Source organism: Pogona vitticeps, chromosome 3 (assembly GCF_051106095.1).
Source record: "Pogona vitticeps strain Pit_001003342236 chromosome 3, PviZW2.1, whole genome shotgun sequence".
NCBI lineage: Eukaryota > Metazoa > Chordata > Lepidosauria > Squamata > Agamidae > Pogona > Pogona vitticeps.
In genome coordinates, this window is record NC_135785.1 from 255,459,450 (window position 1) to 255,475,562 (window position 16,113).

The 16,113-nt window shown below is 39.7% G+C and overlaps 1 protein-coding gene across 1 annotated transcript in view; it reads right to left on the minus strand.

The window, feature by feature from the left end:
• Window positions 1-16,113, minus strand: part of TMEM135 (transmembrane protein 135) — a 197,231-nt gene that overhangs the window by 158,938 nt on the left and 22,180 nt on the right. Inside the window, exon 4 of the mRNA XM_072993552.2 lies at window positions 3,849-3,882. Coding sequence (XP_072849653.1) covers window positions 3,849-3,882 — 34 coding nt within the window. The remainder of the gene's footprint in view (window positions 1-3,848; window positions 3,883-16,113) is intronic.

The following is a 16,113-nucleotide window of genomic DNA, read 5'->3' on the forward strand; positions in this document are numbered from 1 at the left end:
GTTTCATTTCCTTTAGAATGGATAGGTTTCTTCTCTTTGCAGTCCAGGGGACTCTCAAGAGTCTCCTCCAGCAACACAATTCAAAAGCATCATTTCTAGAGGGTGTTCAAAGGAGACGGACTTAGAGAGAAACCTAAAAGAGGGAAAGCGTCTACTTGTGTGTTTATATATGGTTTGCTGTAGGGTATCTTCTGATTAAAATATCAAAATAACTGGCTTGACTTTCCATGAAATGAGTGTAGGACAAAGTAGGACAAAGCTATGGATAAGTAGGACAAAGCTAGGGATATAAAGAAGCTACTTTAAATTGTAGGACGCAGACCTTATATTCAGATTTTTAAGCAAGTTACTCACCATTTAACCTCATCTGATATTTCATGTCTGGCTACACACTCATCACCATGCTGGATGAATGGGGAACTCTCATGGCATCCCTTTTGTGACACTACTCATAATGCTTTCTCAAATTACAAAGCTGTCCACCAGATCCAAACGGTTAGGGACTCCCGGTTCAGACATGATTTTAAAAATGCAGTAGTTTTAATTATGAAGAAACTGGTCCTCTAGTGCAAACTAGAAGATAATATGGGGATAGGAGGAGCAGGAACCTATTCACAAGAGCAAATATATTCACATAACACTTAATTATGGTTTAGGATTACATTCAAACTGTGCCAAGAGTCTTAGGCAAAGAAAAAGGAAAACTGTGTTACTTTTCCATGGCTCCCTCTACTACTCAGAAGGCAGTTTGAAGAAATCTGTCTCCTTTTTATTTTTCCTTTACTTCTTTAAAAGTGTGGAAAATCTTGACATATCACAGATCTGGCTAGAGAACCTGAAGTGAGAGGCAACTGCACTAGAGGAAGGGGAGTCAAGAAAAAGATAGGATTGAATTTTATAACCAGATTATTATATAGGGTTCTGCCCCACACAGATACCACTGCAACTGTATGCACTCCAAGGACTTGAAATGGTATCTGTCAAAAACAAAAATCTGCTACAGCATTCACTAAACTAAAGGTACGATGGGCAAATAAAGAGTCCTACACTTCCCTCAACACAAGGAATTCAGCTTTTTGCCCCACTCCCAAGATGTAAAGCCTTCTCAGAGGTAACAACTGTTGGATAGCTCAGTGGCTTAAGCATCTGGCTGCGGAGTGAGAGGTTGGGAGTTTTTTCATTATAACTGGTTTGTGAAATTCCCTTCCCAGAGAGGCCCACTTGGCCACCACTCCACTATCTTCAGAAAACTAGCAAAGTTATTCTCTCTCAGTAAGAATCTGGCCTGCTGAACCTACGCAGGCCTGTTTACCACTGGCTAAGGAACTAGTATTTTGTTTTCTCATCCAACTTTAATTTTTTTATTTCCAGTTGTGTGTTTTTTCCTAACTGTGTTATACCACTGCAGTTTACTTTTTCATGTGTTCTTGCTAATTAGGAACTGAAGCTAGGAAACAGTATATGAATTTCAGAAACAAAATGAGAATTAAAAAGAGCACTTTTGACTATTACTAATTATTCCACTGATGACAGTTGCAGTCATGTGATATTTTCTGAATTGCTGCTCTCATATACACACTGATTCTCTTTCTGCTGAAGTCTCCAGTATCCTTCCTACACAGTATTAAGAATATCTTATTCTTGCTTCAAAGCACTTCCGCTAATATTCTGTGCCTCTTATTTTCAAGAAACCTAAGCATGTTCTTATTTACAGGCCCTCCTCTCCTACCTTATTAGACAGAAATAACTGCGGTGATCACGTTTCACTTTCACCCTCCAGCTGGAATCCTGGGGTTCTCTTTGATCCCGATATATCTTTAGAGGGATCGTCTTATACATACATATATGTTACCAATACATCCCCTTTTACCATCTTAGAAATGTCTTGCCTTCAACACGTGCAATCCAAAATAGACCTGCAAAAACTTGTGCTCGTTGGTGTAGCCTTCGGACCAGCTACGATCACTCTTAGTTTCTTGGTATTACAGAAATGTTGATTCATTGATTGCAACTGGTTCAGATTGTGTAGCCCACATTCTCAGCTACATTAAATATAGTATTGCTTTGGATGCATCTTTTTGTACTGCTTTCAGCTAGGTCAAGCATTGTGTTACTAAACCTGCATGTCAAAATTAAAGTCCTGCAGTAGTACAGAAGATCTGCATTTATTATTTTTATGGAAATGCTGATTTTTTTAAAAAAAAGATATTTTTTTTCAGAATCGTGCGTATGCAAGAACATAAAACCACCCATGATAGTTCAATGATGAGAGAACTCTAGCTCAGTGTCCTCGATCACAGACCCTATGATGATAATCCTATAGTTCAGAAAGAAATCCTCAGTGAGTACAGGAACTTTTGCACTGTGTTTCTCATGCCTGACCACAGATTAGTAAAATATACCTTGCTGCTGATCTGATGTCTTTAAGACTTTCCATTTAGGAAGCTGTTTTTAATAAACATCCTAAACCTACCCGTGATCAGTTCATACTCACTTGGACAAATGTTTAAATGAATCAAACATAAGGGCTAAAGGGGCCAGTAGTTTATTACAAATGGAATAATTCCTAATTTCTATTCCTAGTTCTCATTACACAATGTTCCTCAAAAAGTCATCATACCATTTCCTGACTGCTCTCAAATCCAGAACAACTTTGTTCAATTTTAAAAGCTGCCATGGTCTTGCCTTCTCTCACATAGACTTACATGATGGCACCTTCAGATTTCTCCTCAAAAAGTCAGTTTTTCCATGAAACCTTTGAAGCAATCACCTGTTCCCATGACCAAAGATAACTATAGCTGCAGCTCAGGCTCACTACATGCAATTGAAATAACAATGTATTACCTCCCTATTTATCAGTTCCCACCAAGCTGCCTCTTTTCTCCCACCCCCTCCCCCATACAGTATTAAGTATTAAAACTATAACCTTTCTTGGAAAGGTGTAAAGCATCATACTTTGATGATACTGCACACATAATTTTAATGTAGACTGAAACCTGTCCTTTCTAGATGTCTTTGATTTGCTGGGCATTTGATTTCTTATAGCTAACTTTGCTACCTATTTTTATTTGATATCTAATGTTTGTTCCATGCTTTTTAAAAATATTTAATAGCTGTTTTTAAGGGTTTTTTCATGTCAATCACTAGTTCTAAATTGAGGACAAAAGGAAGAGCAGAAAGAATAATAATTATGTGCCGTCAAGTAAGTTCTAATTTATAGCAACGCTTTCCAAGGTTTTCTATGTAGAGAGTACTCAAACATAGTTTACCATTCCTTTCTTCTGGGGCACTGTGAGCTTGTGCACCTTGCCCACTGATACACAGGTTGGCTCTACTTTCAGCAGACATACTGTAGTTGGGAACTGATCTCCCAGTCTCTAGCTCCACAGCCAGATACCTAACTCATTGGGCTAGAAAAAATTAACAAGTAATAATTAAAGTAAATCCTATCATCTGAGCAGTCCAGTTCCCACTACACTGTTAGGTGATCATGTGCTTCAGCCCAGAAACTGGATCTCTGTATTTGTTATTCTGTAAAAAAATAAAATAAACATAAAAGGCAGTACAGGATCTTATAAGGAAAAAAATATTTTAACAAGAAAGTGAACTATCAGGAAGTAAAGCAGTTTATCTATTTTTCTGCAACATTAGATTTAATCAGAATAAGATTTTTACTTCAAGTCATACAGTTTACAACCTTCATCACACCTGAATTCAGTGGTGAAATCAAGATAGCAGTAGCTGAATGGTTTGAATCGCTTGTTATGGTAACAGAAATTAAAAGACTAAAGACACTTTTCAGATAATTCCATGTTATTATACATGTATCTTACAATACAATTACTCACCAAATTAGCCATGTAAATGGTAAGAAGTCCTCTCCTAAAGACAAAAAATAATAATAATATATGAAATTATTATGTCATACTGAGTTTCACAAATAAAAATGATGGACTGAACTACATTATCATTTTGCATACACTCTGTGCAGCAATTTCAATATGGGTCTAGAATAAAGATTAATCTCAATAGTAAAATACCAATGTCATTTTGTTATGGAACTAATCCGTAGCCTGATCATCTGTCAAAAGCATAATATACCACATCTTAAAGCTACACGTCTCTTATGCTTGCACTGTAGGCTTCCTCTGAGGCCTTCAGGAGCCTACACAAAGAGTACACACTTTAGAATTAGCGAAGGGTATGAAACCAGCAGTTTGGCACTTCCTTTATTAGCCAAACAGGTGTTCAGTGCTTCAAAGCCCACCTCCTCAGGAAGGTAGTCACTCAGAGGCAGCGCCCAGGAGAGGAAGGGCAGGGAAGCCAGGCCGCTGCCTCTGAGTGGGTGCCCAATGGAGGATGCAGGGCTTTTAAGCACCGAACACCTGTTTGTCTGATAAATGAAATGGCATGAACTGCCAGTTCGGTGGTCTGTGTCCATCTCCATTCAGAATGCAAGATAGCCACTGGCCAAGAATCAAAGCCTTGAGTTTCTCAGTGCAAGTCAAAGGCTCAAATCCCTTCATAAATTAGCTCTAGGTTTTAGACATTACTGTAAGTACAGAAAGATCCCCCAGATTGTCTATTAGTCTTTGATGTTTAATGAACAGTGTATTTTCTTATTTATTGCTATTATGTGCCATTAAGTTACTTCCGACTTAGGGCAACCCTAATGAAGTTTTCAAAGTATTGCAGATATTCAAGGAATGGTGTCCAAGTCAGTTACTCACACTGACTCTGGTTTTCTTATGTATGGCAAAAGACAAAAACAGAAGTCAATCCAACTTCCCTACAACAGACAATGGACACCAAAGTTTCATTGTTGAGCATCACAACTTGGTAAAACTCCTACCACATGCAATATGTAACATGCCCAAGAATTAATAATCTATAGCTCCCATTCTCTATAGAGTTGTATCACAGAAACCAGTGGTTATCGTCCTTGGGCGCCCAGGGGTTCTTGGACTAAAACTCCAAGACATCTTCACCGCTGGCTGTGCTGGCCAGGGTTTCTGGGAGTTCTATTCCGAGAACACCTGGGTTGCCCAAAGTTGGGAACCACTGACATAAGCAATTGACTGCTCAGCATATAGAATCTGCCGTCCCAATGGATTACTTAAAGATCCATGGGCAAAAGATGTTGTTGCTTTGCCTAGACCAAAAATACATGCTGGCATTAGGCAGATAAACTATGATGCTATGCTTGACATTTTCTTGAAGAGATCAAAATGTATCATCACCAGAATCCACACCTATCTCTCTAGTGCCCCCAAATTTCATGCTGAAATATATAACCACCATCCTTTATATCGCTAGGAACATTGCCTGCATTTAGTTTAATACATTTCAGCTAATGAAAATACATACAGTCTATTCATAATTTATGCATACTACAGGCAGGGATAAATTCCCATATTCACTGACCCTAACAGGAAACACAGCTAACATAAACATTACTTTTGGAACACAGAAACAGTTGCATAAAATTGTTCACAACAGTTCTTCTTCAGAAGGAAGAATCTGATCTGCAAGTGCAAAGAAATGCTTTTTCCCTTAAAAAATTAAAAAAAAAAAATCACTGATCCTGCATAGCTAAGTCAAACACACAAATTGTTCAACCCCACAAAGTATGAAAGGGCCCATTTATCTCCCAAACAGCTGCCTAACTGAACAATCCAGAGCTCCAGATCTAGAACCGGGGTGAGAGGGAAGTCTGAAATAACAAAGCATTGCAGTCAATGTTTAAGTTATGTTTAATCACTCACACCCACCTACTTCCTACTTTCAGCTAAAGTCTGATAGTGAAAGACCGGTGCAAAAGTTCACTAAAAAACAAAAAAAAAGCTAAGCTTTCAAAATAAGAGATACCACGAAGAAGACTTGAGCAGTGAAATTATATATATGGATGACCCAGTACTGAAGAATCCAATGAAGAATCCCAACATAAATTGTTATGAAAGCAGATATCTAACATGACATATGCTTTATGGATTTCCAGTTAGCAACAGCAGTCACCTTTTCAGACGTCCAAAATGCCTGAGTAACGTAGACTAAATACTGCAGTGGGATACTATGGCAGGAGAACCATTTAAGGCTTTTTTTCACATGAAAAACACACTTGTTCACAGAGTAGACAAAGCTAGGGATTAAGCAACACAGTTACTTCATAAAATAGTTTTTAAACTGTTATATTCCATCCAGAGGTTTTAAAAGGATACCAGGATTACTTTAATATAAGGTAAAGGTAAAGGTTCCCCTTGACATTTAGTCCAGTTGTGTCCAACTCTAGGGCTCCGTGCTCATCCCCATCTCCAAGCTGTAGAGCCAGCATTTGTCTGAAGACAATCTTCCGTGGTCACGTGGCCAGCGCGACTAGGGAACACCGTTTTACCTTCCCACCGAGGTGGTACCTATCCATCTACTCGCATTTGCATGCTTTCGAACTGCTAGGTTGGCGAGGAGCTGGGACAAGTGATGGGGACTCACTCCATCACGTGGATTCGATCTTACGACTGCTGGTCTTATTTATTTATTTATTTATTTATTTTATTTTATTTATATCCTGCCTATCTAGTCGCGGTGGACTACTCTAGGCGGCCAACAACAGAGATAAAATACAATAACATAAAACAGCATAATTACAAGAACAATTTAAAGTAGGGAAACAATAAAGGAGAGAAGAAAATCAAGAGTAATCTGGTGAGAAGGCCTGCCGAAACATCCAAGTCTTTAATAGGTTCTTAAAGGTTCTTCTGACCCTGCAGCACAGAGGCTTCTGCGGTTTAGCCCAAGGTGGTACCACGTCCCTATACCGCATCTTAAATATGATATATTTTAAAAAATCCTAGCAATTTTGCATAACTGAATAAAAAAGATTAAAATTATATTCTAAAATTTGTCCACTGAGGTCCTTTCAGCTTCTTCAACCAATATTCACTTGATGATGAAAAAGAAACAGTCTTATGGCATCTGAAAAACTAACACATTTAATTTGGCATTACTGTGAGGGTTCGAAGGTGTGGGCTGTCTTTTCTTCAATAAACGGACGAGACTCTTGAGGAATATCAAACGGTAACGTATTTATTTCACCTTTAACATCATCTGTAACTATACCCATGAAAGGGTTCAGGGACGTTTGGAGTCCAAGGTTCGGCTTGGAAGGAGTCCACAAACTATGTACAAATGGGTTAGAGTTCTCTGGATTCCATGGTCCTGTTGAAGGCGGCACAGGCCCTGGTCCAGGGTTCACCTCTTCTTCCAAGGATATCAAGGGTAGGGTCTCCTCGTCTCCACTCCATCCGTCCCAAGAGGATCCGTCCTCTACTGTGAAGCCCCAGGGGCCGGGTAACCCCCCAGCTTCCTCAACTCGGCGATATGCCATTGGCGCTTGCGTTCCAATTCTCTAGCAACCGCCTCTCGCTCCTCCCGCAGTTTCCTTCGCCACTCTTTCGCCTCCGTCTCTCCCCAGTAAGACGGGCGAGGTTTTAGCCCCAGCTGGCGACGTCTTTCTGCCTCCTCATGGGGTACTCTGACCTGTTCCCACTTGTGGGTCCAGGGGTCCTCCATCCAGACCCACTCCCAACCGCCTGGAATATCCTTCGGTCTTCCCCTTATATCCCCCATCCCCGCTTCTATCTCCTCCCCTCTTTTTCCCGCCGGAATCCGTCCCGTTTCGCGGGCAATCTTTAACCCCTTCACTTCCTCCTCTAAGTCCCGGGTATCTACCCCCTTGCTCAGGGTAAGGGTTCCGCCGCATTCTGCTCCCCAATCAGGGGTTTCCACTCCTTTCTCCTCCCGTCGCGGTGGGGATGGTGGGGGGGAAGTCTGGGTCTGGCTGCTATTCTTCGGGAGCAGCGGCACTCCAACCATGGCTTCCACTTTGGGAGCCTCACAATTACCTTTCATTGACTGTACCCTACTTCTTCAGATGCATGTAACAATAATTTCATTCCCTGTGTCCAACTGTTACAGTTATACATCTTCTCAAAATTTCCTTGGAGGAAACAATCGATGCTCCATAGGCATCCTCTTCCCACTTTTCTTTCACATCTCTCCATGTTAGAAACCAAAATGTCCTTTCAGCTTTAATCTAATGGCTTCATTAGCAATTGTGCTATTGATACTTTTTCTTTGCTCTTTCTAATTGCTTCAACCATGGATGACTCTGTTCATGGGTAGTCATGTTACAAATCCAAACCTGTAAATGAATCTCACCACCCGATGGCACTGCTCTTATTCCCTTATAAACTCAACTGCCGTCATGATGTTAAGGTACACATTCAAGAGGGAGTATAACAGCTTTATTAGGCCAGCAAAGAAAAGGGAAAGAGATTTTTCCCCTCCCCCCTTTTCCCTAATAAATTATTTATCTTAATATAAATTTTGGGCACTATTTTATGATCAACACACCTATTTTCTGTGCTCTCCAAGGTATTCATGTAGCATTGGTTCCCTATACACAAATCATGGCAAACTCACTGTAAAAGTTAACTTTCCCTCTAGTCTAGAGAAAGACAGTGCAAGAATTAGTTTTCTCGCCTGAGAGTGTGCGCTCACAAGACACATCCAGAATATGAAAGTAAGGTGTTAGAAATAAGGCAAGAACTATGATGTACTCTGTGTGTACATCTTATTATCTCAAGTAAAAAAAGGATAGCATCATTATTTATTTATTGGCAACAGCATTATTCCTAGAATGTTTGCATAACAAGCAATATTTTATTGTTATTTCAGCAATGTTATTTTGAGGTGGAGAATGTGGTTGATTAATTTTTATTTAATCTTTTTGTTAAAATAACAAAAAAAAGCATTAACACATCAGATTTACTTGTTATTCACAAGCAAGAATTCTGATCTGATTCTGATTAGGCATCCTTCAGTCTCAAGAGACTATGGTAATGTGCTCTGTATAGAGGTCTTGGAACAGCATCTAGTGTGACTGAGAAGGCCAATTCGAGAGTGACAATCCCTTCCACACTGAAGACAAATACAAATCTATCCCCTCTCCAGCTTTGGCTCTTTTCGTGACTGCCTCCTGGCCTCGGCTTGCTGGACAAGAGTCTCTTCAAATTGGGAGAGGCCGTGATGCACCACATGCCTCCAGGCTGAACGCTCAGATGTCAAGGTTGCCCATCTGTTGAGGTCCATCCCTAAGGCCTTCAGATCCCGCTTGCATATCTCCTAGTATTGCAGCTGTGGTCACCCTCTGGGGCGATTTCCCTGCACTAATTCTCCATACAGGAGTTCTTTTGGAATCCAACCATCAGCCATTCTCACTACGTGCCCAAGCAGGAATGAGTTACTGTAAAAAAACAAAACAAAACACTGCTTTAAAAAAAAAAAAGAAATGGTTCCGAGCTTTAGACAAACCTTGTTTTTTTATCTTGTTGTTGTTCTGTGCCATCAAGTCAGAACCGACTTACAGCGACCCTAACAGGGCTTTAAAGGTAAGTGAGATGTTTAAGGAGTGGTTTTACCAGGTCCACTCCCCCAGTCAGTTTCCATGGCTGAACGAAAATTCGAAACAGTCTTAGTCCATCACTGTACCAACTATATTGTGAATCCTCTTAACATACGCCAAAGCCTATATAATGGGGATGATTAAAAGAAGGTTTACTGAGTAATGTTGTGGAGAGAGCAAGAGTTTGGGCACTCTTTGAGAAAAAGCTGGTGGCCTTGCCCATTTACAGCCTCATTCTGGTGCCAGCCTCTTTGCCAGTTTCTAGGCAGAATCTCTGCATGAGTTATATGCCCTCTCTGTAACCATCGCTGACTACAATCAACATGGAATATATCTGTGAAGATTCTCAGTCATCCAGGTGAGGTTAGAATCACAGAATCAGAGAATCACAGAGTTGGAAGAGACCACAGGGACCATCGAGTCCAACCCCCGGGCATGCAGGAACTCCATCAGGTTATCTGGAAATTGAGTCATGGCAACTGGACTTCTTACTAGGTTGAAACAGGTCAATACATAAAATAAAATTGTCTAGAGCTCAGGTTGAAGTCCATGTCGTCCCTGTAGTCTGCCACTTATCTTGCTGTCCTTTCATATTATCGCACCAGCTTCAGGGTTGTGCCCCAAAATGTGTAGCAATATATCTGTGAAGATTCTCAGTCATAGTTGTAGTGAAACGTCCAGTAGCCACAACTCAACTTCCAGATAACCTCACCTCGATGAACATTTTATATTATTGTAGCAAAATGTTTCAATCAACATGGAATTACCTCCACTTGACCCCCTTCAAATATTCAAAGTAAGCAATACGATAATAGGATGGCAGATAAGAGAAGTCTGGAACAGTCTGGCAATCCTGAACTCTGAAAGAACTCCGAGTTTAGGGCCTGAAAATCCTATTTTGCTGGGGTATGACTTGCAGAATCTCTTCCCTCAGCAGGGGAAGGAAAACCTAGGAATTCTAAAAAACTAACTTTTCCAAGCTCATTCACAGTCCTTCATCCATTTGTTTTTAATTGGATGTTGTCGCTTGTCCCAGCTCCTGCCAACCTAGCAGTCTGAAAGCATGCAAATGCAAGTAGATAAACACCGTATTTTTCGCTCCATAAGACGCACCTTTCCGTAAGACGCACCAATTTTCTAGGAGAAGAAAACAGGAAAATACAATCTGTTTTCTTCGCTCCATAAGACGCACAGACTTTCCACCCCCCTGTTTTGTGGGAAAAAAGTGTGTCTTATGGTGCGAAAAAATACGGTAGGTACCACCACGGTGGGAAGGTCACGGCATTCCGTGTCTAGTTGAGCCGGCCAAGTGACCACAGAAACAGTCTTCGGACAAACACTGGCTCTATGGCTTGGAGACAGGGATGAGCACCGCACCCTAGAGTTGGACACGACTGGACATTTGTCAAGGGGAACCTTTACCTAATTTCATTTACAGTATTGAAAGGCCACTTGAAACACATTTCCAATTAACCTATTTTGTACACAGCAGTCCAGCACCCAAGATGCAAGGCAGAACAGAGATCTCTTTGGAAGGATATTCATTACCAGAATCTGACCATTAAGATAAGACCCTCAAGGGAATATATATATGTCCTCAAATGTACTCTTCTGTTAATGGTCAGATTCTCTATATTAATCTTTCCCCTTCACCTTTACAACAACAATGAAGAATATGAATTACTTTGAAGATGAGACAAGGAACTCCTACATCTCTGGTACACGAGCATTCTTTTAAAAATTCCCAGGACCTTTATGAAAACTGCTTCGGCCGTCAAAGGCTTTCACTCTTCCACACATTGTGTGGGAGAGTTTCAAAGGCAAGCAAAGCTGATGTTAACCTCCCCAGGCTTGCTTTCAGTTAAATCTTGGCATATATTGTGTTTCCCTCCGAAAAGTGAAAAAACAGGTTTTCAAAAACTTAAAACTGATTCTTGTTCATTCTAAGCAGAGCCTTTAACTATCCTTTTCCTCTCGCCACTGGTTTCCCTTTTGCAATGAAATCATAATATTTTCTCACCTCCAAAACTATATTGTCCCAGAATTATTTCATTCCCTAAATACTAGAAAATCTTCTTGACACGAGATCCAAGATACACATTAAAAATCTCATATTTAAGCTGTGAATTTTTCTATCTTATACTGAATTCTGTGTTTTTGATCACTTGCACAGAGCCCACAATGCCATAATTACAAAGACATCTTTGAGCTTGTGAGTCCATTGTAAGTAACTAATTCAGACCTGTGCTTGGGGGGGGGGGGGGGAGACACAGGAAAAAGCCAAAGTGGAGAGGGATATCAAGGGTTTCTATGTAATCCTATAAACTCACCTATTTTGGCTCTAGGTATTACCCCTTCCCAATGTGAAGAGACCCTTATTTAGCAAGCCAAGGCAAAGAGGCCTTCTCAGCCACACAAGATGCTGTTCCAAAACCTTTATTTAGAGAACATTACCATAGTATCTTTGAGACTAAAGGATGCCATTGCATACCCAACTGATCTTTCTCATATATTAACAGCGCTCTACAAGGGGGGGGAGATATCTCTGCTATTGTAACCACATACAGTGGTGCCTCGCAAGACGAATGTAATTCATTCCGCGAGTAGCACTGTCTTGCAAAAAAAAAATCGTCTGGTGAAAAGCAGCTTCCCATAGGAATGCATTGCATTCCTTCTTGGGAACCTCGCAAGACAAATGAATTTTTTCATCTTGCAAGGATTCGGTCTCAAAAAAAAAACCGTCTCGCAAAGCACAGCCATAGAAGAAGCTGTCTTGTGAGGCACCATAGCGATCGAAAAAACCATTTGTCTTGTGGTTTTTTCATCCCGCGAGGCGTTCGTCTTGCGAGACACCATTGTATCAGAAATCCAATTCTGTAAATAGTTTCTTTGCTCATTTAAAGCATTTTACACTTTCCAGAACTTGCCTCCAGACTTACAATGTAAACCAGACTTGGAGAGAGGAGGGTGGTAAAAACAAATGCACGAACACTTTTTTAAAGTTACAGTGATCTTTAAATGACTAGCTGAATTCATTAACAAGGGGGGGGGGCGAGACAGAGACAAGGAGCCCAAAGGTGGCTGTCCTTCAATCCCTCTGCTGCAGCCTGAAGGAAAGGCCACTATTATGTGTGGAAGAGCTAAAGATAAGCTGGTCCTCTTGGCAGAACCGGTGTGATGGGCCTCCTTTGCTTCACCTCTTCCTCTTTTTTCACAGCCAGAGGGAGCAGGTTGCATGTGACCTCTTACTTTCCCCTCTCTCCTGCCTGAATCCCCCTCCTCCCTTACTTTACTAGTGATAAACAGAGTCACTCAGAATGATTTCTATATCAAGTAATGGAGGTCACAGCTAACATGAACCAAAGAATTACAAGGTTTATTGCAGGCTGACATCCATTCACAAGAAAATTCCCATGCAATAGGTAGGACACTTTGACTGGAAACAAACATCTTTCCCATGTCCTTTCAGCAACAGGAGTCACAATACACAATGGAGGTGGGAGTAAACTTATTTTACCCATAGTACTAACTTATGATGTTAAAGAAAGCCATTCCAAAGCAGAATAACTGTTGTCTGAAAGCTCTGGAGAACAGGAACTTTTTATGGAATTAGTAGAAAAGTTTAACTATACCATGCAGCCACAAACATTAATTTAAAACATCATTTTTACCCTGTGTACAATTTGCATTTAAGTTGTCAAATCCACAAAACCCACAGCAATCTTGTGGTTTTTAATTCACAGCACATATACTATGGTATATTTAATGGGCAGCATGCCATAATCACTAGTAATTGTCTGCCACACAATCCATCTCTGTAAAGAAACATTTTTATGTACCTGGAAAGCCAACCTACAGAAAACCTACATTGCTGGAATTCCAGAGTAGGAAAACTGATCCTAAACATATACTTAAAGCTTTTGTAACTCTGCCATGTGCACTTCATGATATCTTCTCTGACCCTGTCTCCAATCCCAAGCTCCTGAACTAAAAGGTGTTACATGTAGCCTAAGGTTTATTTTTATAGCTAAATTATACAAACTCAACTTAGGACTTCATAATGGCACCAACAACACAGCCTTCTCTACAGCCATGAGACAGGCGCCACTATAGAGTTAATAGCCACTAAATAAACACTAATTCTGCCTAGAGAGGACACTTGAAGAAATAGAAGAATATTGTCCCCACAAAAAAAAAAAAAACACTGATAAATTTATTCTGATTAATTGTAATTAGGCTGCCTTACTGGAATTCATAGTGGCTTTACAATTAAGAAAGCAGCAGTGGTTAAGACGTATTAGGCAAATAATACAACAATTAGCTTCTAGAAAAATCTAATTGCCTTTCTTCAAACATCAGTAACACTTTTCTGTTACACAACATGCAATGGGGTTTGCTTGGAGAGGGCTCATTAATGATGGTGCTTAGTAGCAGTTTAATTTTTTTTCCTCATTTATAAAAGTGTTAAGAGAAACCAGCACCCAGCTCTTGAATGTAGGGCTTACCTAAGTCACTACTGTCAGGTCAGAAAATCTGGTGTTTGAAGAACATCCTAAGAGCCTTACAGAACTTTATAGAAAATCAGAAGTCTTTGTTCATCACAGCTGGCATTTATCCCTAAAAGGGTCAATTCCAGTATGAACCAGACAACATTTCCAATCATATCATTTCCATTCTCTAGGTATCAAGTTAATTGATGCCTATTGCCTATTTCTACAAGCTTTATTGATCTACATTGCTTTTTTATTCCATAAACATAAACATATTTCAAAGTTGTTGAAAATGATGTAACCTTTGGAGCCATTACAAGCACAGTTCAGTTACGCAGAAATCAGTCTTACAACTATGAAAAACTATAGGTGCAAATTAAAGATGGGGACATTCATATTCATAAACGAATATGAATACAGTGGTGCCTCACTTAGCGATGTTAATCCGTTCCGGAAAAAACATCGCTAAGTGATTTAATTGCTAAGCGATATTTAAAAGCCCATAGGAACGTATTAAAATGTGTTTAATACATTCCTATGGGCTAAAAATTTACCTTAAAGTGAAATTGCTCCATAGTGGCAGCCATTTTGGGTGCCTCTAAAGCGAGGTAAAATAGCGGCGGCCATTTTGTTTTTGCGGCGGCCATTTTGGAACTGCCGATCAGCTGTTTAAAAAAGTTCGCTTTGCCATGATCACTCCCCTGCAATCATCGCAAAGCAAATTTTAGCCATAGGGGACATCGCTAAGCGATCGCTCCAGCGATGGCCAAAAGTCCGTCGCAAAGCGATTTCATCACTCAACGGAGCGATTGCTACGCGAGGCACCACTGTATCTCCATCCCAGGTGAGCTTAATACGGGTCTGGCCCTCAGAACTGGCCCATCCACTCACAATTCACTGCACTGCCAGCTTCTTGCCAAATGTGGAAGTAGCTCTGCCATCTCCCTGTTCGACTAGCCATTCAGCAGCGGTGCAGGGAAATTTGTCCTTCTGCCCTCTTGCCTGAAGTGGCTAGCTGAGCAGGGAGACAGTGCAGCTACTTCTGAAACTGACAAGAAGAGCGGAAGACTGGTGGCATGGTGAAGAGTTAGTACCAAGGGCCTGACCCGTATTACGCATATCTGAGATAGGGATATCCATAGTAGTTTACGAATACACATATCCGCATCTTTAATGCAAATACTTAAGCAGAAATCCATTCTTACAACTTGTGAAAAGCTGCATGTGTGATTGCCATCAAAAATTCATACACACTATAAAAAGTTACAAATAATAAATACTCCAAAAGCAAAATTTAAGTTGTAGGCAGAACTTAAGAAATTCTTGCCTTTTTTAATCTTTAAATTACAAGTTAATTTATCATTTATAGCAATATTCCATATCTCATTATACCATTCTTCCATTTGAAATTCAAGTTTTGATTTCCAATTGCTGGTTATTATTAATCTGGTTGCTGTTAATAAATTGGTAATCAATTCTCTAGCCATTATGTCATATTCCACATTTACGAATATGATAGCAAAGCTTTCTCAGGATTAAATTCTATATCTCTTTCACATATATCAGTTAATTCCTTAAAATTAATTTCCAAAATCTTTGTACTTTTTCATATTACCACCACATTTCCAACAGATGTTCAGATAATTAATTTTATTCAGTTTTTTCGGTGTCAAATACGATCTTAAACTCAGTTTTACATTTTTTTTCTTTTATTCTCACTGACATAAATCACAAAACCCTCATTTTCCATACCTTCATCCATTCTTCACCATTTATTCTTTTTCCTAAATCTTGTTCCCACACTAGCTTCAATCCTTCATTCTCAAACTCTTCTAAATCTAGCAGAAGTCTATACATTTTACTTACTACACCCTTCATATAATTTTATATTGATTTGGTTTTACTGGTCTTTGACCGTAATAAAGTATTCATTCATTCACACCCTTCACTGACTCATTCATCTGAATATCTTCACATGATAACAGAAAATGCTCATACTTTGTACATTCTTTACCTTTATTGTACTTCTTTACCCATTTATTAGTCCATCTTTCTAATTGTATATAATCCAATCATTTTATATTCTTATTTTGAAAAAGTTGTTTCATTTTATCTTTTGATCTCATTTTATTCAACCAATCTTTTAATATACACTCATGCCCC